The sequence below is a fragment of the Nanorana parkeri genome, unplaced genomic scaffold (genome assembly GCF_000935625.1).
Source record: "Nanorana parkeri isolate BGI_ZX_2015 unplaced genomic scaffold, ASM93562v1 scaffold1115, whole genome shotgun sequence".
Taxonomy (NCBI): Eukaryota; Metazoa; Chordata; class Amphibia; order Anura; family Dicroglossidae; genus Nanorana; species Nanorana parkeri.
Window position 1 is genome coordinate 322,905 of NW_017307383.1, and position 17,263 is coordinate 340,167.

Here is a 17,263-nt window from a genome sequence, read left to right on the forward strand (position 1 = left end):
TGGGGGAAGTTGGATGGGAATACCGGCTCTGAGAGCTTTACTGGAAACACCCCTGGATGCTTGGACTACCTACCAACTCCGGCATTTTTTGTTGGCAATCCCTGCCTCGCTACAGATGGATAGGTCGCTGACTCCCTTTGAGGACATGTGTGGGAGGGGGGAACCAGTCAGACATGCACTGTCCCAGACTTACAAAATGTTAGTTGCCCCCCCGCCAGATTTCACCCCGCAATTTCTGCAGAGGTGGGAGGCAGACCTAAACACTGCCTTTACCCCGCAGCAGAGAGACAAGATGATATATTTCTCCCTTAAATGCTCGATAGCCAACAGGTTTCAAGAACAGGGATACAAAGTATTGTCCCGGTGGTACAGGGTTCAACACGTCCTGAACAAAATGAACCCCAACATCCCAGTGGTGTGCTGGAGATGCGGTACTGCAGTGGGCACGATGCTACTCATTTTCTGGAGTTGCCCCTCCTTGACCAGATTTTGGGCTGAGGTAGGGGACATTATCAACCAATTGGTGACACCAGAATTGGCTCTGACCCCAGAGGTGTTCCTTCTGCACATGACTAATTTGTCAAGGCGCAATTGCAAGGCGTCACTATCTATTCACCTGCTGAACGCTGCCAAAGCCTGTATCCCGGCCCTCTGGAGATCGACCCAGGCTCCATCTCTGCGCCTTTGGCTGTCAAAGGTTAATGAGATTCACCAGATGGAGGATCTAACGGCCACTGTCCACAACACCGAAGAGAGATTCCGCAACACCTGGAGAGCGTGGTCCCACTACACCATTACTGATGCATATCTTCGAATTGTGACCCCTCTGGGTGACACATGAGTACTACTCCCTCCATGGAACGCAATTACACTACGTCATGTGTAGTCTTTGAGTCCTGTGTGAAGTATGCCGGCTGGTTGCACTGTCCCAATGGGAGATACCGGGGGAGAGAGAAGAGACCCTCCCCTCCCCCCTCCCTCTGCTTTCTCTTCCTCCTTTCCTTTTCCACACCTGCCTTGACCTTTTCTAACTGCTCTTCTTTTTACCTCATACGTAGACTATTATGCAGCCACCCTATTGAATTATTGATGGTCACTCGGGGTCCATGGCCTCCGAGCGTGGGGCTCCGCACTGGCAAGAAGTCAGGATTTTCCTCCTGTATGTGGGTTGTCCACGCTGATGGCGGGGACCCCGCTCGGTCGTCACCTTGAGCGGGATTGAAAGTGGAACACTCACAGGGGCGGCTGAATTACCCCGTCTGACTAGGGGCATGACTATAATGCTGTAACCAGACTTGCATTGACTTACTGTGCCGCTGTGCCTTGTACACCACTGTCTCATTTGAGGTTTTGTTACTTATGATGCTATGTATACTTTACTCTTAATGTACAACAGTTGGCTGCCTGTGTGCAGACCTATACATGCAATATTTGTGTCAGTTTGCATTGTTGATTAATAAAGCTGGATTTCAAAAAAAACAACGCATATTTTGCTTGGTGCAAAGCAAGAGGTTTTTACTCGAGGAAATTCTCTGTGGTACAAATGTTTGCCTTCTTGCAGAAGGGGCTGGACTAGCATTTGGTCCTCATCACAGAGAGGGAGAGAGGGAGAGAGGGAGAGAGGGAGAGAGAGAGAGAGAGAGAGAGAGAGAATATATAAGATCAATTATTTCTATATAGACAAGTGATAAAAAAAAAGTCCAATCTGTGCTCCACAATTAGTTTACATCATTAAACTTCCACACTTTTCAGGTGCAATAAAAGTGTCTCTCTCCCCGTGCCGAAAATCTCTCTTAAGGTGCCCATACACTGTGCGATTTATCGCACGATAATCGTGGGAAATCCTGCGATTGTACGATAATCGTAAAGTGTATGGATGGCGTGCAACCGTTTTTACTGTACGGTCGCACGTCTTTTGTCTTAGGAGCATGCTAGAAAACCAGCCGAGAATCGTACAATTTTCCCCACACATAATAATAATACACTCACCCGAGCCCCCTCACCTGTTCACGTCTTTGCAGGGAGGAGGCTGTGAGCAGGATCGATCCCTTGTTTTCTGGGGGTGATTAGTGAGGTCTGCAGCAGATCTCACTAATCACCCCCAGATAACCAGGGATCAATCCATCCTTTCTTTCGGCCGGAGCTCAGAGCTCCGGTCGAAGGAAGCCAGAGCTGACAGGAGCAGCTCTGCGGTCTGCATCTGACACAGATGCAGACCGTGGAGCTGCTCGCGCAAGTACACCACTGGCTATAGATGACTACAGATCTCCATATATTATACAGCCATGCAGAATGGCGCTGGCTATAAAGGACTACAAATCCCAGCAATACCTTATACAGCAATGTAGAATAATACCATCAGCTAGAGCGGACTACAAATCCCAGCAGTTCATTATACAGCATGTTCGGTCCTGAAATGTCACTTTTATCCGACTTTGTGAGTGGGGTGGAATTTGAGATTGCACTCACAGAGTCGGATAGAACGGACATTTCAGGACCGAACAGCTGTTCCAGGGCAGATCAGTTCTCCTGCACATACGATTTGTGATGCCGATCTGCCCTGGAACAGCTGAGAAAGCGTTGGAATACTTGACCTATTGGCGGTCACACATTCTACCGCCAAAAAACTGGGCGGGACTACATTGACAAGTGTGACCACATCACCGGTCACACGTTGTAACGTAGTCACAAACTTTGATAGAACACCGCCATCAGGGGGGTACGGCCGGTACCCATGTGAGGGGTCTGGGCATCCTGGGGGGCCTCTTACATGAGTATCAGCTGTACCAGGGGTGGCATGGCAGAGGTGACGGGGTGGAGGAGGCCAGGCACCAGCCCACCTGAGGCCCTGCAGAGCCCACCATAGAGAGTCTCAGATGGGCTGTGCAGGATCTATGGTGTGCTCTGCAGGGTCACTCTCAGGTGGGCTCTGTGGGGTCTCAGGTAAGACCAGAGTCCATCGGGTTACTAAGCCCAGAGTCCATCGCGTTACTAAGCGCACATATACCTATATACATAGCATAAAGGTAAAGAACAATATATATTGAGTGTTATCTTCATTTTAAATGTCAAAAGAATTTTGTGGCTCCCGGTGTTTTCTTTTCTGTGGGAAACGGGTCCCAATGGCTCTTTCAGTGTTTAAGGTTGCTGACCTCTGTCCTAGTGAATAGCTTTCCATTACTCAGGTAAGCCCAGAGTCCATCGCGTTACTAAGCCCAGAGTCCATCGCGTTACTAAGCGCACATATACCTATATACATAGCATAAAGGTAAAGAACAATATATATTGAGTGTTATCTTCATTTTAAATGTCAAAAGAATTTTGTGGCTCCCGGTGTTTTCTTTTCTGTGGGAAACGGGTCCCAATGGCTCTTTCAGTGTTTAAGGTTGCTGACCTCTGTCCTAGTGAATAGCTTTCCATTGGCGAAAACAAAAATTCTCAAGTCTAAAAACTAGGGATGCACCAAAAGCATTTTTTTTAAGACTGAGTATGAGTACCGATACTTTTCCTTGAGTACTTGCCAATACCAATTACGATACCTTTTTTTTAGTGTCATGTGACAGTTTTTCTAAAACAATACAGACTAATGACTTTAGACCGATGTGATCCTGATAGCTCTGCCACTGACGCCATGCTGTGCACGATTCCCTGCTGAATGGACGCCGCCCATGTAAAAGGGACCTTTAGGAAAACAAAATAAAGTATTTTGGCTTCTGGTGTTGGTACATCAATGCGGCAGATCTCAACGCACATCAACTCAAGGGCGTTTTATATGCACTAAACGCAAGACACCTGGTATGAATCCCAGCATACAAAACAATACAATATGGAATCAATAGTTATAATTTATAAAGTCGCATGAAATGATGGCACAGATGTCAAGTTGGGAGTGCCATAACATATACAACACATCATCTGCATTCAGCAAGCGGATTCACTGTGTTTTGTAATGGGACCTGCAGCTACTGCCTTGTGTAATACAGCATGGACTGAATACACCCACTTCATCTCACATGAATGCCTGGTACGTCAGTATGGAGAGTCATGGGAAATGTAGTCCCATACAACAGGAAGCAAATCTCTGCTGATAATCATGAGGTCAGGGAAAAAGAAAACACCCCTTTTCTACATTTCCTGAAGCATGCTGCTGCCCGTCTGACATAGACATACAAGGTATTTGCAGTCTCTGGGTAAGGACACAATGACAATGTACAGAGGGATATACACGTCACACTACAGTTGTCCTCTAAGAACAATGAAAGCTTCCTTGTTACAAATTCCAGCACAAGGGCAAACTGTACATGGAATCTTTATCTAATTTTATTGCTTCTATTTTTGGAGCCATTTTAGTGGAGACCACATGTTTTTTTAAATGTATGTCATTATTTCAGAACAGGAAAACCAGTTGTAAACAGCTAATGATATGTTTGTCTCTAGAGTTTTTATGTTGCAATGATAAGAGGACTGTAAGAAGAGCTCACAGCATGAGATGTGGATTCTGACGGCTTTGTGCTATAATCCCTTAAGGTGAGTACACTGGAACAAAAACAGTCCATTACAGGTAACTTGTAACTTCTTGTGTATGCTATATAGTTCCAAGGAGGTCAATGTTAGAGATCCTGCAGACTGTAAATACAAAATATCTGGAAGAGTAGTTTGTTCGACTGGCCAATCTATATCATAATTCTGTATACAGTATATAATATACATTTCATATACAATACATAGTATGCTAGGTAGTAGGTGTTGATTAAAGTGGAACTGCAGGTATATATACTTTTAAATACTTAAACTGATGTATTAACCGACGTTACTACAGTGCTATACAGCGATCTTCTGGGTCCTCCGCTCTGAAAACACAGGGGGTCACTCGCTTGGCACATGGGCCAATCAGAGAATGCCTAGGATTTTTAGCGATAAATACTAGGCGTCCTCTGATTGGACAAGGAACGATTACATCACAGCACCACCCCTCGTCCAATCTGTTCAGCTTTAACTATTTGATTCCCGTGTCCTTTTCCTCCCTTTAACCCCCATGACTCCTAAAGATTTCCTTTTTTTTTTTTAAATGTTGATGTCTTAGTACACCACCTCTTGCTCGGTAGTAAAATACCTTTTGCTCTTGTGGTCTACGCTATCATTACACATCATTTTTTGGGGGACAAATAAAGCCGCATTCAACTAATGTACCACGCAAACGTGCAGAAAATCTTGTGATTTTGCGCTTGTTTACAAAACGTGGAAAAAATGCATTTTTACCAATACTTTTTGTTGGTGTCCCAAGCGCAAAAAACGTGCAAGAACACACAAAGCTCCAAAAAAGTGCATACATTTTGGGTTTTTTTGTCGCCCATAAATCTATTCCCCACTGCTTCCTTCTGTATGTTGCTATGTCATTCTGCACGCTGTGCTGTATGTTCCCTATTCCACATCGCATCCATCTGTATGCTGCGATGTACAGTCCCTACTCTATATCGTGTCATACTACACACTGTGCTGTACCTTCCAATCCTGGTATGCCTTTATTATCTCCATTGCTCACAATGAAAAGTCATATTGTAGCTGTCAGTGTGTAACTAAAAGTTTGAGACAAGTTGGTAGTAGGTAAGACAACAGTTTCTCATTAAGCGCTCATATGTCATTATGGCGCTCACAATGACATGCAAAATACAAACCAAAATTGAATTACACCCAAGTGATGGTTCTTATTGAAATTTGAGCAAGTTATGTAAAGTGAATTCATTCCTAAGTGGCAGGAATACTGGTTAAGCCTGTTTTAATATTATCATTACTTAAACCTAGTTACTAGTGTGGAAACATATTATTATACCAGAAGAAAATAGGTTATAAAACATGGATGCAGTATACAGATCTGTTGAGGGGTGTTACAACTCTTCAGATTTTATAGATGTAGAAACCGTAACTTTCCATTGCAGATTTCTAAAGTATAAAAGAGTTCCTCCCTATCTTCAGCATTGTTCTATTTGTAACGATGAGCCACTATACCAATATACCAATGACCACCACTTTGGCATGCAGAGCACTCATAGGTGGGCTTTTCTAGCAGAGGTCCACTTACCAGTTTGAAATAGAAAAGCCCTTTTTAGACATTCAACTCCTGAATCTTTTTTTGGAGATATACTGCAAGTAAGGTTTGGGAATTACAGTATACTGTATATAATATAGTTATTTAGCCGTTCAATTGCACAGTTTAAACCACAAAAATAGCCTGCGTTTATTGATCAGTAGAGTGTGAGTGTGAGAGAGAGAGATTAAATGAGAAGGGGTGGCACGATCTGGGATCAGGCTCGGAGTTCAGTAGCTGAAACAGCACGCAAAGTCGTGATCAAACAGACGGTAGTAGTATAGCAGCAGGAAGAAGTGTAGTCAGAGATCAAGCCGAGGTCAGTAGCCAAAAGGTATCGGGTATGAAGTGGAAGACGATGAGAGTAGTCTGTGAATCAGCAGCCAAAGGTCGGTACATGGGTAGCAGTATGAGCGGACTGTATCACAGAAGGAGCAGGAAGCAAGCTATTGGCAGGAGCACAATAAGCTGGCAAACAGGACGTGCAGAGGCATGGCTTAAATAGGAAGTTCAAGGGAGGAGCAAGGAGTTCAGAGTTCAGCAGACACTAGGTTTCACTGAGGATTAAACAAGAGATCAGGCAAGGAGCTATCCAAGGTTCTAAGGAGGCTCAGCAGGTAGAACCACTGCCAGTTACAGCAGAGGCCCTGGGTTCAGATCTGGTTCCTGACAAGGGGGAAAATAACCTGCTCACTTACTTTTAACCCCTTTCTGACGATAGGTAATTAATGCTGAGATGCTCAGACCAACAGTGACAACTGAAGCAGGCAGTTTTTTTTCATAAGAAAACCCATATGATCATTTATGATTGGCTATCATGGTGGTCACATGATCAGGAACGTTGCTGCTTTTGGTTCCTTATTGTTAGTGTAGTCAAATAGAGCGTCCCACCGCACTCCTGACCGAGAAGCCCCGTACAATGTGGGGGGGGGGGGGGGGGGGTTGCCAAGTTTCGTAGATCATGCAGGTCATATCACCATGCGTGCCATCACCATTTAGTTTTGAAGAAAACCTGGAGTGCTGGTGACCATTTTATTGTTAGTGTAGACCAGCGACTGTTGCAGATGCTTGCTCCCAGTTCTAAAATTGAGCAGAGATTAATGTTCTCTCACAGGGAATGTTGTCTAAAGTTGGCCATACACTGCTCGAATTTCATCTCCCCACAAGTTTTTGTTTAGCATTCCTCTGGACAATAATGTCAGAACTTGTTGAATTTGATGGATGTCAGTTTTTTCGTCAATCTGATGTAACCCAAAGTAACATATAGTAGCATAATAATGAGCAGTGGTGGTCAACTTACAAGTTATATATATAACTTCTAATATTCTGTATATGTAATGCTGTAGAAGACTGCGGTAATGCAGTATATGTAATGCTGCAGTGGACATGCTACAGGGGATGGTCAGGGAGTGCACACATGCTACATGAGAGGGTCAAAGCATGTGGACATGCTAGAGGAGATGGTTGAGAGTATATGCATGCTACAGGAGATGGTCAGAGAGTATGGACAAGCTACAGGAACTGCTAGAGATCGGTTATTAAAATCCCTTTACATGCTTCAAGAGAGGGTCAGAGAGTGTGGACATGCTACAAAAGATGGCCTGGTGTGGTGGGAGACTGAAACCACCCGGCAGGAGACTGGGGAATTATTACATGATACTGGTAGAGATTACTGTCATTACAGTCCCTTTACAAATCAATGATTCCACTCCCACTATTGTTTAAAGGGCCACAGACTGGGTACCATAAAGATAGAGTATAATTTGTAAGCTTAGCTGGCTTATTCTGCTGGGTTAAGAGCAATGTGCACAAGTACAGGTGAAACTCGAATAATTAGAATATCGTGCTAAAGTTCATTTATTTCACTAATGCAACTTAAAAGGTGAAACTCATATATGAGATAGACTCATTACATGCAAAGCAAGATAATTCAAGCTGTGATTTGTCATAATTGTGATGATTATGGCTTCAAGCTCATGAAAACCCCAAATCCACAATCTCAGAAAACTTTTGGCAGGGTGGGCAGTTGCCAAGTCCTGCTGGAAAATGAAGTCAGCATCCCCATAGAGCTCTTCTGCGGAAGAAAGCATGAAGTGCTCCAAAATCTCCTGGTAGACGGCTAAGTTGCATTAGTGAAATAAATGAACTTTTGCAGGATATTCTAATTTTCCGAGTTTCACCTGTATGCTTCCAATTTATTTGTTTGGGCTACTTGTTATCACCATTGCTGTGTATAGTGCTTTGATCGGAGAAACCTGTTCATAACAAATGAATTACAGGAGGAATAGGATTTCTATGTATACTGAGGACATTCATAAATTTTCTAGTATTTGTCTAAATTAATCTTTATGTTTACAGAAAATTCTGCTTGCTGAAATCAGGAGAGGCCTCATTTTATCATCCGCAAAAGAGATTAACAGCTTCTTTTGTAAAAAGGTGATGTAAAAATTGCGCTATGGACAGTTTGTGTCTAATGTATGTTATACAAGTGTAAGAAATGCGCCATTCATAATGGAGAGTGGATATTGCTATATGCTCTTCACCTGTGTTTACTCCACACGGATCCTACATTTTTTTTTATCGCCTGCATTGTTCCACACCACACATTATGCCAATGTCATGGTATGAACGTAGCACATAGAAAATAGTGGTTTTCTGTGTGCCCTTGCGTTCACAGGCGTTGATCCATTGTGGAAAAATACCGGCCCTGCAAATGGTGTAAATGAGTCTCTTAAAGGAGAACTATGAGGTGAGTGATTTCCAAAGTGACAAAGAAGCGGCCACAGGTCCGCTCTATCAATCGGGAAGTGAGCAGAAACATGCACCGATCCGCTCACTTGCCGATCGTCTCCCTGCAGTGAGCAGTGACTGTTAGCCACTGCTCCCCGCAGGGTTTTCCCCCTCACGTCTCCGATCCTCCAGCACTGAGTGAAGGAATGAACGGGGGAGTGGGCGTCCACAGCTGGCTCTGCCTCCAGACAGGCAGAGCCAGCTGTCACTCATGCAGCTGGGTATATCTCGACAGTATTGCGGCGCTCTCAGTATATCGCAGGCAATAACTCGCTATATACTGAGCTTTCGGTCACGGGAAGAGGTTAGTATATGTCCTCCTTTTTAAATCATTGTTTTGGCCCTAGTAAGTAAGACCATACTGCTGCTTTATAAATGGGCCTATAAATGTTGACTTGTATCCACCATAGGGATCATCTCTCTTGTGGTAGATGTAAAGCTACATACCCCAAACAGTAAAATGGCCTGCACATGGGTCCTAAAAGTTAGTGAGTTAGGGACCTCGTCCTGCTCTCCTCCATATTTCCACATTTATATTATACATATTTCGCTTTGTGAAATAGCAAGGTATAGGGTGAAGATAAAAAGAAATGGAACAGAAAAGTAGACAAAAGTTTACATACACTGAGGTTTTCTGCAATGTATTCAATTCCATGTTACAGAGCGCTGTGAATGTATTCTGTATTTCGGCAAATGTTTTTGTCAAATTCCTGGTAAGAATACAATTTCTTCCTTATAAATGTGCCCAGTCACTTTAAAATACTGAACATGGGAAAATGTATAGCAGGGAAAGGAGAATTCACAGATCAAATAGTGAAATCAAATTGAAAAGTGGCAGATATATGGTGATAATTTTTAGTTTCCATTAACAATGTTTTATACAATTCCTTTCCAGAATGGGAAATTTGTTCTCAGATTCCAAAGATCTCCACAATGGTGAATCTGTGAAAATAATAGAGGTAAGGACTGTATAGGCGTGTGTGTGTTTGTATAGATATATAGACAAGTGTGAAACAATGCTGCAAAGTAAGAATGCTTTCAGAAATAAAAGTGTTAACCCTTTCATTATTTTTAAAAAAATCATTTTATTTTGTTTTACATTTATTTTTAATATTTAATTTATTTTTTATTGATTTTGTATTTATTTTTTTTACTGTTACGGGGGCTATGGTGAAATCTCGGGGGTCTAAACAGATCCCTGACATTTCCCTTTTGAAAAAGAAATTGAGGACACCAAATCCTCAATTTCTTTTTCTGCAGCCTCAGCACTCAATGAATGGGAAGCACTCAGTACAGAGGCTTCCCATTCCATTCAGAAACTGCTGATAGTAAAATATTTACTATCAAGCAGGTAATGAATGGATGTTGGATTAGCTGAGTCAAACTCCTTCTGCAACTCGAACCCAGCCCCAGCAAGCCGTTGTACGGCTGATTTCAGTCGGTGTACGGTTGAAATCCGCTGTACAAGCCTGAAGTGAATAGCCGAACGGCGTTCGGCTCACTTCACTTCGGGTTGGTTATTCACACGGCTGCCTTAGGGGGTGCCTATGTGTCCCCAGTTATTTACAAACACCGGAGTGATCACACAATCACTCCGGTGTTTGTGCTGCACAGAGGATCGGTAAATATCAATGATACTTATCGATCCTCCGCTCGGCCACGCACAGAGCCGCTGTCATCTGGAAACTGACAGGATGACAGCGGCTCCGTTCTCCTCACCGCTCAGCCATCCTAAAACTTGTGGCTCCGATCACTATGCCGCTTGGCCATCCTGAATTGCGGCCAGCCGCCGCTTGCTCCCGGGAACCCCCCGACCCCCCCGCCGGTGATTTTATTACGGATCCCCGCTGCCATAGACCCTACAAGCAGCGGGGATCCATGGAGTCTCTCATCCCTCCCTGGGAGCCCCGGTGGCTCCAGGAAGGGATGAGAGACTCCAGATGCTGGCAGCAGTGGTGAGGGGCGGTATTTTCAGTAATAGCGGTCATCAGCGGCTTGTGAGCCGCTGATGACAGCTATTTTGACGGGGACAGTCAGCTGAACAGTTCTGCTATAAGCTTATGGTCGCTAAATCGACCATGAGCTTATAGCAGAACTGTAAATGCCACCAACGTAAGGCATACTGAGCTGGCCAGCCGGGAACACTTTTGTTCCGCCGTATGCCTTATGTCGGTGGCAGCGAAAGGGTTAAAAGAGAACTATGAGGTGAGTGCTTTTCACTCACCTCATAGTTCTAGCCGACCTGTGACAATAAGACTGGCGCATACCGGCGTTCGCTCACCTCTCGATCCTGTCACGGCTCTCTCCGCGACAGGGGAGGGGCTGGATTCCCCCCGCTCCGATCCGCCAGCGCTGACTGGCGGAACAGACGGGGAAGGGGGCGGGTACAGCTGGCTCTGCCTGAGCCAGCCTCTGCAGAGCCAGCTGTCAGTCACGCACCTGGGCGGATCCAGACATAAATGTCGGGATCCGCTTCAGCTGCGGCGTCTCAGTATACCGTGAGCTACAGCTTGCGGTATACTGAGCCTAGGGTGACGGGAGGATGCTAGTTTGCGTCCTCCCGTTACCCTAAGGAGAACTATGGGGAAAAGACTTAACCCCATAGTTCTCCTTTAATGGTTTATTTTGATCAATGAACAAAATGGAAAGTAAATGAACAGAAGAGAAATCCAAATCAAATCAATATTTGGTGTGACACCCCCCCCCCTTAAAAACAGCATCAATTCTTCTAGGTGCACTTGCACACAGTTTTTGAAGGAACTCGGCAGGTAGATTATTCCAAACATCTTTGAGAACTAACCACAGATCTTCTGTGGATGTAGGCTGCCTCAAATCCTCCTGTCTCTGCAAGTGATGGTTTGGCCCCCACAGAGCCCTGGTCTCAACATCAAGTCTGTCTGGGATTACATGCAGAGACAGGAGGATTTGAGGCAGCCTACATCCACAGAAGATCTGTGGTTAGTTCTCCAAGATGTTTGGAACAATCTACCTGCCGTGTTCCTTCAAAAACCGTTTGCAAGTGTACCTAGAAGAATTGATGCTGTTTTAAAAGCAAAGGGGGGTCACACCAAATATTGATTTAAATTTCTCTTCCGTTCATTTACTTTCCATTTTGTTAATTGATAAAAATAAACTATCAACACTTCTGAAAGCATTCTTACTTTACAACATTTTTTCACATCTGCCTAAAACGTTTGCACAGGTGTGTGTGTGTGTGTGTGTGTGTATTGTATTTGGTGTTCTTACTCAAATCATTAATGCAATAGTTCTATTTGTCGGCTTGCTTAGTAACAATGATATAAAAAGATTGCGCTTTTTCATTTTCAGGAGGCCATCTCCAGTAACTGTGTAGTCATTTTCTCTAAGACTACCTGTCCATATTGCACAATGGCAAAAGAGGCATTTGATGATATAAATGTGCATTATAAGACAATCGAGTTAGATCAAATAGAGAATGGAAGTCACCTGCAATCTGCGCTTCATGAGATGACTGGAGCCAGAACAGTAAGTACTGCATTTTACTAACTCCTCAGCAGGTTAAAACGTGGGCTAGACAGAGTATTGCTGTATGCAATGAAAACATAAATGCTTGTCCCTAGTACATTGTTACTACATAAAAAAGTCAAATAAAAGGATGCGGGTATTCTCCATTGAGATCAATAACACAATTATTAATCCCTCAACACAAGCTAGGGTGCTTGCTGTAATCCTGGATTCTGACCTCTCATTCAGGCCTTATATCCAATCAGTGACCAAATCCTGCCGTCTTAATCTCTGTAATATTTTTAAACCTTGTTCCTTGTTAACAAATGACACCACTAAGCCACTAATTCACTCCCTTGTAATCTCTCGCCTTGACTACTGCAATTCCCTTCTCATTGGCCTACCTCTACACAGGCTGCCCCCCCTTCAGTCCACCATGAATACTGCTTTCAGACTCATCCACCTCACCACCCGCTCTGACCCCTCTCTGTCAATCCCTTCACTGGCTTCAAACTACTAACAACAACATACAAAGCCATCCACAACTCTGCCCCCAACTACATCTCCAACGTTATCCCAAAACATCACCCAAACCGTCCTCTCCGCTCCTTCCGAGATTTACTGGAGGGAGCCAATGGGACCTAGGACCAGGTATGTAATACAGCTTTAATAGTGTCCCCTAGACCAGTGGTTCTCAACCTGTGTAACCTCAGGAACCACATTTTTTCTTAGTCATTAATTCGCAACCCAAATCACACTGCAATGGAAAGCACGGCATTAGGGTACCGTGTGTTCCGCTGAGTTTGGGGTACCATTCAAATGAATGGCAACGTAACACACTTCCCACACCAGAATGCACCGTAGGTGCAATTGCATGAAACAGTGCGTTAATTGCACGGGACTGTGTGATTAACGCACTGTACTAGTGCGAACGGGCCCCCTAAAACACTGATATACATACACAACCACATACACATTAACACACACACATACACACTCAAAAACATGTTTTACTTTTTTTTGTTAAGGTCCTCTCAGTTTCCCTACCTTACGAGAACTGTAGTGAATCCTCAGCCTGGGGTCCATTGTGGGCTGCTGTGACGGAGCTTCATCCATATGTGAATTGCTTGTACAGCTTCCTTGCGTGCCCTGTAGAGGTGCTGAGAGCCAGAATGTGATGTCACTCAGGTCCAAGCACCTCTACAGGACACGTGAGGGAGCTACAAGCAATGTCCTCATGGATGGAGCTCCCTAGCGGCCATAGCCCCTTCCTATCCCACCTTAAGCTGACACTCAGCGACGGCCAGCATATTTTGAATTGATTCTTGGTGCGAGAACTGACAGTGACAGTGCTGCGCTAGGGGGAGGCTAAGGAACCTGTCACCTACAAAAATGGAAACATTGCAAGGACCCACTGAACAAGGGGTCGCGACCCACCAGTTGAGAACCAAGGCCCTAGACAAAACAAGCACTTATCCCTTGCATCACTTGTTTGTTTGCCCAGAGAGGAACTTTTTACTATATTAGAGAAAGTGGTGTCCTCTTCCTCTCTGTGCTGTGTGATGGGCTGTGTACATGTTATGACTGAAATGACAGGGATGCAAATCATCTGATTGGTACCATAGGTCCCTTATACACAGTTGGGGGAATTTATCAAAACTGGAGCAGACAGAAACTGGAGCAGTTGCCCATGGTAACCAATCGGCTTCCCTCTTCAGTTTGTTAAGTTTTGAAAATGAAAGAGAGATGCTGATTGGTTGCCATGCACAGCTGCTCCAGATTTTGTCTTGATAACTCCCCCTCAGTATTCAGAACAACATTCTGTAGTCTAAAGATGATGCAACACTAATGAATTTTCACCACCAATGGATATATCAATCAGGAAAAAGAAACCTTCCCAACTGATCAATAATATTTACTGTCTATGTTGTTATATGTATCAGTGAAGAAAGCCAGCCCTTGGAAGACAGTGATTCATTATCAGCCCTCAGTTAGTAGTGGTTTGTTCATGCTGCTGAGCAATAGACACGCTGAGTGTTTTTATCTGTTTATTACAGGTATAAACCCATAAAAAAGCATTTAAACATGCTTTATAGAATATCTGTGATGAAGGAATAAGGAGGCCGCCATTGCTGACCTTCTTATGAGCATTCTGCTCTGGATAACTGCAACTTCAATACTTGAGTCACTGACTTGAAACAATTCTGCTACCATTGAAGTTAGAACTTCTGATTGTACCTTTTGTTCCAGGTCAGCAACTCATAATCTGTTTGAGGACTTGTTTCCACCAGCCCGTGCATCTGCCCCAATGCTTCTCATTGCGATCTGGGGTTGGAGGTGGCGTGACAGTGCCATTCAAGTCAATGGCACTGCAGACACGCCCCCCCAACCACCCGCAGTACAATCAGCCACACAAGAACGTGTGGTAATAAAATGCCCTGCGTTTCAGTGCAGTGGGATCGCAAAGAATAGTGCATGCACTCCACACAGCAGAATGGGGGCGGCACTCAGCGCACACACACACAATTCCCTAAGTGTGCATTTATTTGCATACATATGGCGGGGTTGGTTTTATTTTTTTATCTTATCTTTAAAAAATTTGATGGTTCTTTTTTTTTTAGCACTTTTTCCATTATTATTTCTTACTTTTTTATTTCCACTTTCGCATTCGGAAGTGACAGGTTCTCTTTATAGAACCTGCCCTCCAATACAGGAGATCAAACACAGCACTGTGCTCAATCTCCTGTGACAGGAAGGCTGCGAGGACAGCGTTCCTGTATCACTGTTAACAGGGAGCAGATCCGGGAACGTACGTTCTCCGTTCTGCTCCAACCTTGCAATTTGAAATGGCAGCCTAGCTATACATTCCCCTGCTATCTGTTTGTTTTTTTGATGGCGACCACTGTCAAAATACAAAAAAAACAAAACCGCGTATAGCATTAGCTCCTCTATCTGCCATCATTTCAGGGAGGTTCCCTCTCCCCCATCCCTCTGTGGATAGAGGTGGTCGGGGGGTGGGGGAGAGGGCACCTCCCTGAAGTGAGAAGGGCACATACCTGAAACAAGTTTTTTCAGGTTGGGATGTCTGGAAATGGGAGAAATATTGGTGTTGCCATTATCCAATTGTCCTCAGTTGTCGCTAGGTCCAGAGCTATCAAGCTCCTTTTCAAGTTCACTCATTTGTGGAATATTAAAGGAGAACTATGAGGTGAGTGATTTTCACTCATCCTCATAGTTCGAGCCGACGTGTGACAATGAAACTGTCACACGTCGGCTCAATAGATCGGGAAGTGAGCAAACGCATACCGTCGCTCGCTCACTTCTCGATCATGTCCCTGCAGAGAGCCGTGACTGTCACTCACAGCTCCATGCAGGGATCCCCCCCCCCTGTCTGATCCTCCAGCGCTGACTGGAGGAACCAGCTGGCTCTGCCTCTAGATAGGCAGAGCCAGCTGTCAATCACGCAGCTGGGTGGGTCTCAACAGTAATGTCGGGATCCGTCCCGGGTGCGGTGGTCTCAGTATACCGCGAGTTGTAGCTTGCAGTACACTGAGCTTTGGGTCACGGGAGGACACTAGTTGATGTCCTCCCGTGACCCTAAGGAGAACTATGGGGAAAAACACTTACCCCATAGTTCTCCTTTTAAACCAAAACTGCTACAGGGGCGGACTTCTGAATTAGCCAGTTTTATATTTCTTCAATTTAACAGTAAATGTGGAGAATCAGCAAGACAGTCGGGTAACTTGTAGCTCCTAAGTAGTTGACAATGTCAGTGCTTGTGGTATTCCCTTTAAAAAGCCTTGTTTCCATTTGTTCCAGTTTTTATAAATCTGTCTGAAAAGATGATGCTTTGTCTGCCATTCTGAAGTTGTTATCCTCTCTTACTATGTTTTTGAACCATATAGGGATATTATGCTTTATTTGAACACCGTCATATCCAAAACGCATTTTTAGGCTTGCTCTCGGTTGTTAAGTTGATAATTTACAAGCTCTTTCTGTCTTCAGGTGCCGAGAGTTTTCGTCAATGGAACCTGTATAGGAGGTGGGACTGAAACCAGGAAATTAAGTCAAGAGGGAACGTTACTTCAACTTGTCCAACAATGTAACCTCACGGCTGGCCAGAGTTGACCACGAAGATGTACATCAACATTTGCAGAATAGTATGCATGATTCTTAACGGACTTTCTTCCTTTAAAGAAGAAAGTAAAGTCTTTCCACAGCTCAGTCACCTAACTCCTGCAGTTAGGGCTTGTTCGCACCATGTCTGGATCATGTCCAGACCACAGTATTTTGCGTTCCATAAGACGCACCGGACAATACGACGCAGGGAGGTCCGGTGCGCCTTATGGAACAACGTATCTATGGTGATCTCGATCACCGCTGCTCGGTTTTAATACAAGTGATCTAATCAGATCACTTGTATTAAACAAGCAGTGGCTCCTGCTGTACATTTAGCTCTGCTTTAGCAGTGCTAAATGTACAAAAAACTGCATGTCACGGGCGTCGGGATTCGCTCCATAAGACGCAAAAAATACGGTATTTGTTCCCGGACCAAAAAAGCATCCCAATGTATCCCTGTGGTATGTCTAGGCTATGTTCACCCCAGCACAGTCTGTTTCAGGCAAAGAAAAATACTACTTGTGTCATTTTCTCTGGTCTGGAATGCACTGGAACGCATGCAAATGCACTGGACTGCATCTAAAAGCCCATTGTAAGCTAAGGGAATGCGGTAAAAATGCAGTGTTTGCAGACCTGCTCCAGACATGGTGTGAACATTGTCTAAATGTTGCTTTTTAATCCCATGCTTCTGTGTGATGTAAAAGCTGAGATACAGACTTTGCAAGTTCCTCCTCTTCACTCCCAACCACTCTCGGCGAAGGAGACGGACTGTTGATTTGACAGCTC

At 44.3% G+C, this 17,263-nt stretch overlaps 1 protein-coding gene across 1 annotated transcript; it reads left to right on the forward strand.

Annotated features, from left to right (window-relative positions):
- The first annotated feature begins 4,381 nt into the window (after positions 1-4,381).
- On the forward strand, positions 4,382-16,549 carry GLRX2 (glutaredoxin 2). The gene is made up of 5 exons (XM_018567917.1): positions 4,382-4,527; positions 8,444-8,521; positions 9,771-9,834; positions 12,203-12,379; positions 16,364-16,549. Exons 1-5 carry the CDS (start codon positions 4,490-4,492, stop codon positions 16,484-16,486), a joined length of 480 nt encoding a protein of 159 aa, XP_018423419.1. The 5' UTR covers positions 4,382-4,489; the 3' UTR covers positions 16,487-16,549.
- Positions 16,550-17,263: the final 714 nt, after the last annotated feature.

Coding starts and splice junctions, on each gene's coding strand:
- GLRX2 (XM_018567917.1), top strand. CDS start 4,490: ATGTGGATTCTGACGGCTTTGTGCTATAATCCCTTAAG. Junction 8,522..9,770: donor ACAGCTTCTTTTGTAAAAAG/GTGATGTAAAAA, acceptor ATTCCTTTCCAG/AATGGGAAATTTGTTCTCAG. Junction 9,835..12,202: donor AATCTGTGAAAATAATAGAG/GTAAGGACTGTA, acceptor TTTCATTTTCAG/GAGGCCATCTCCAGTAACTG.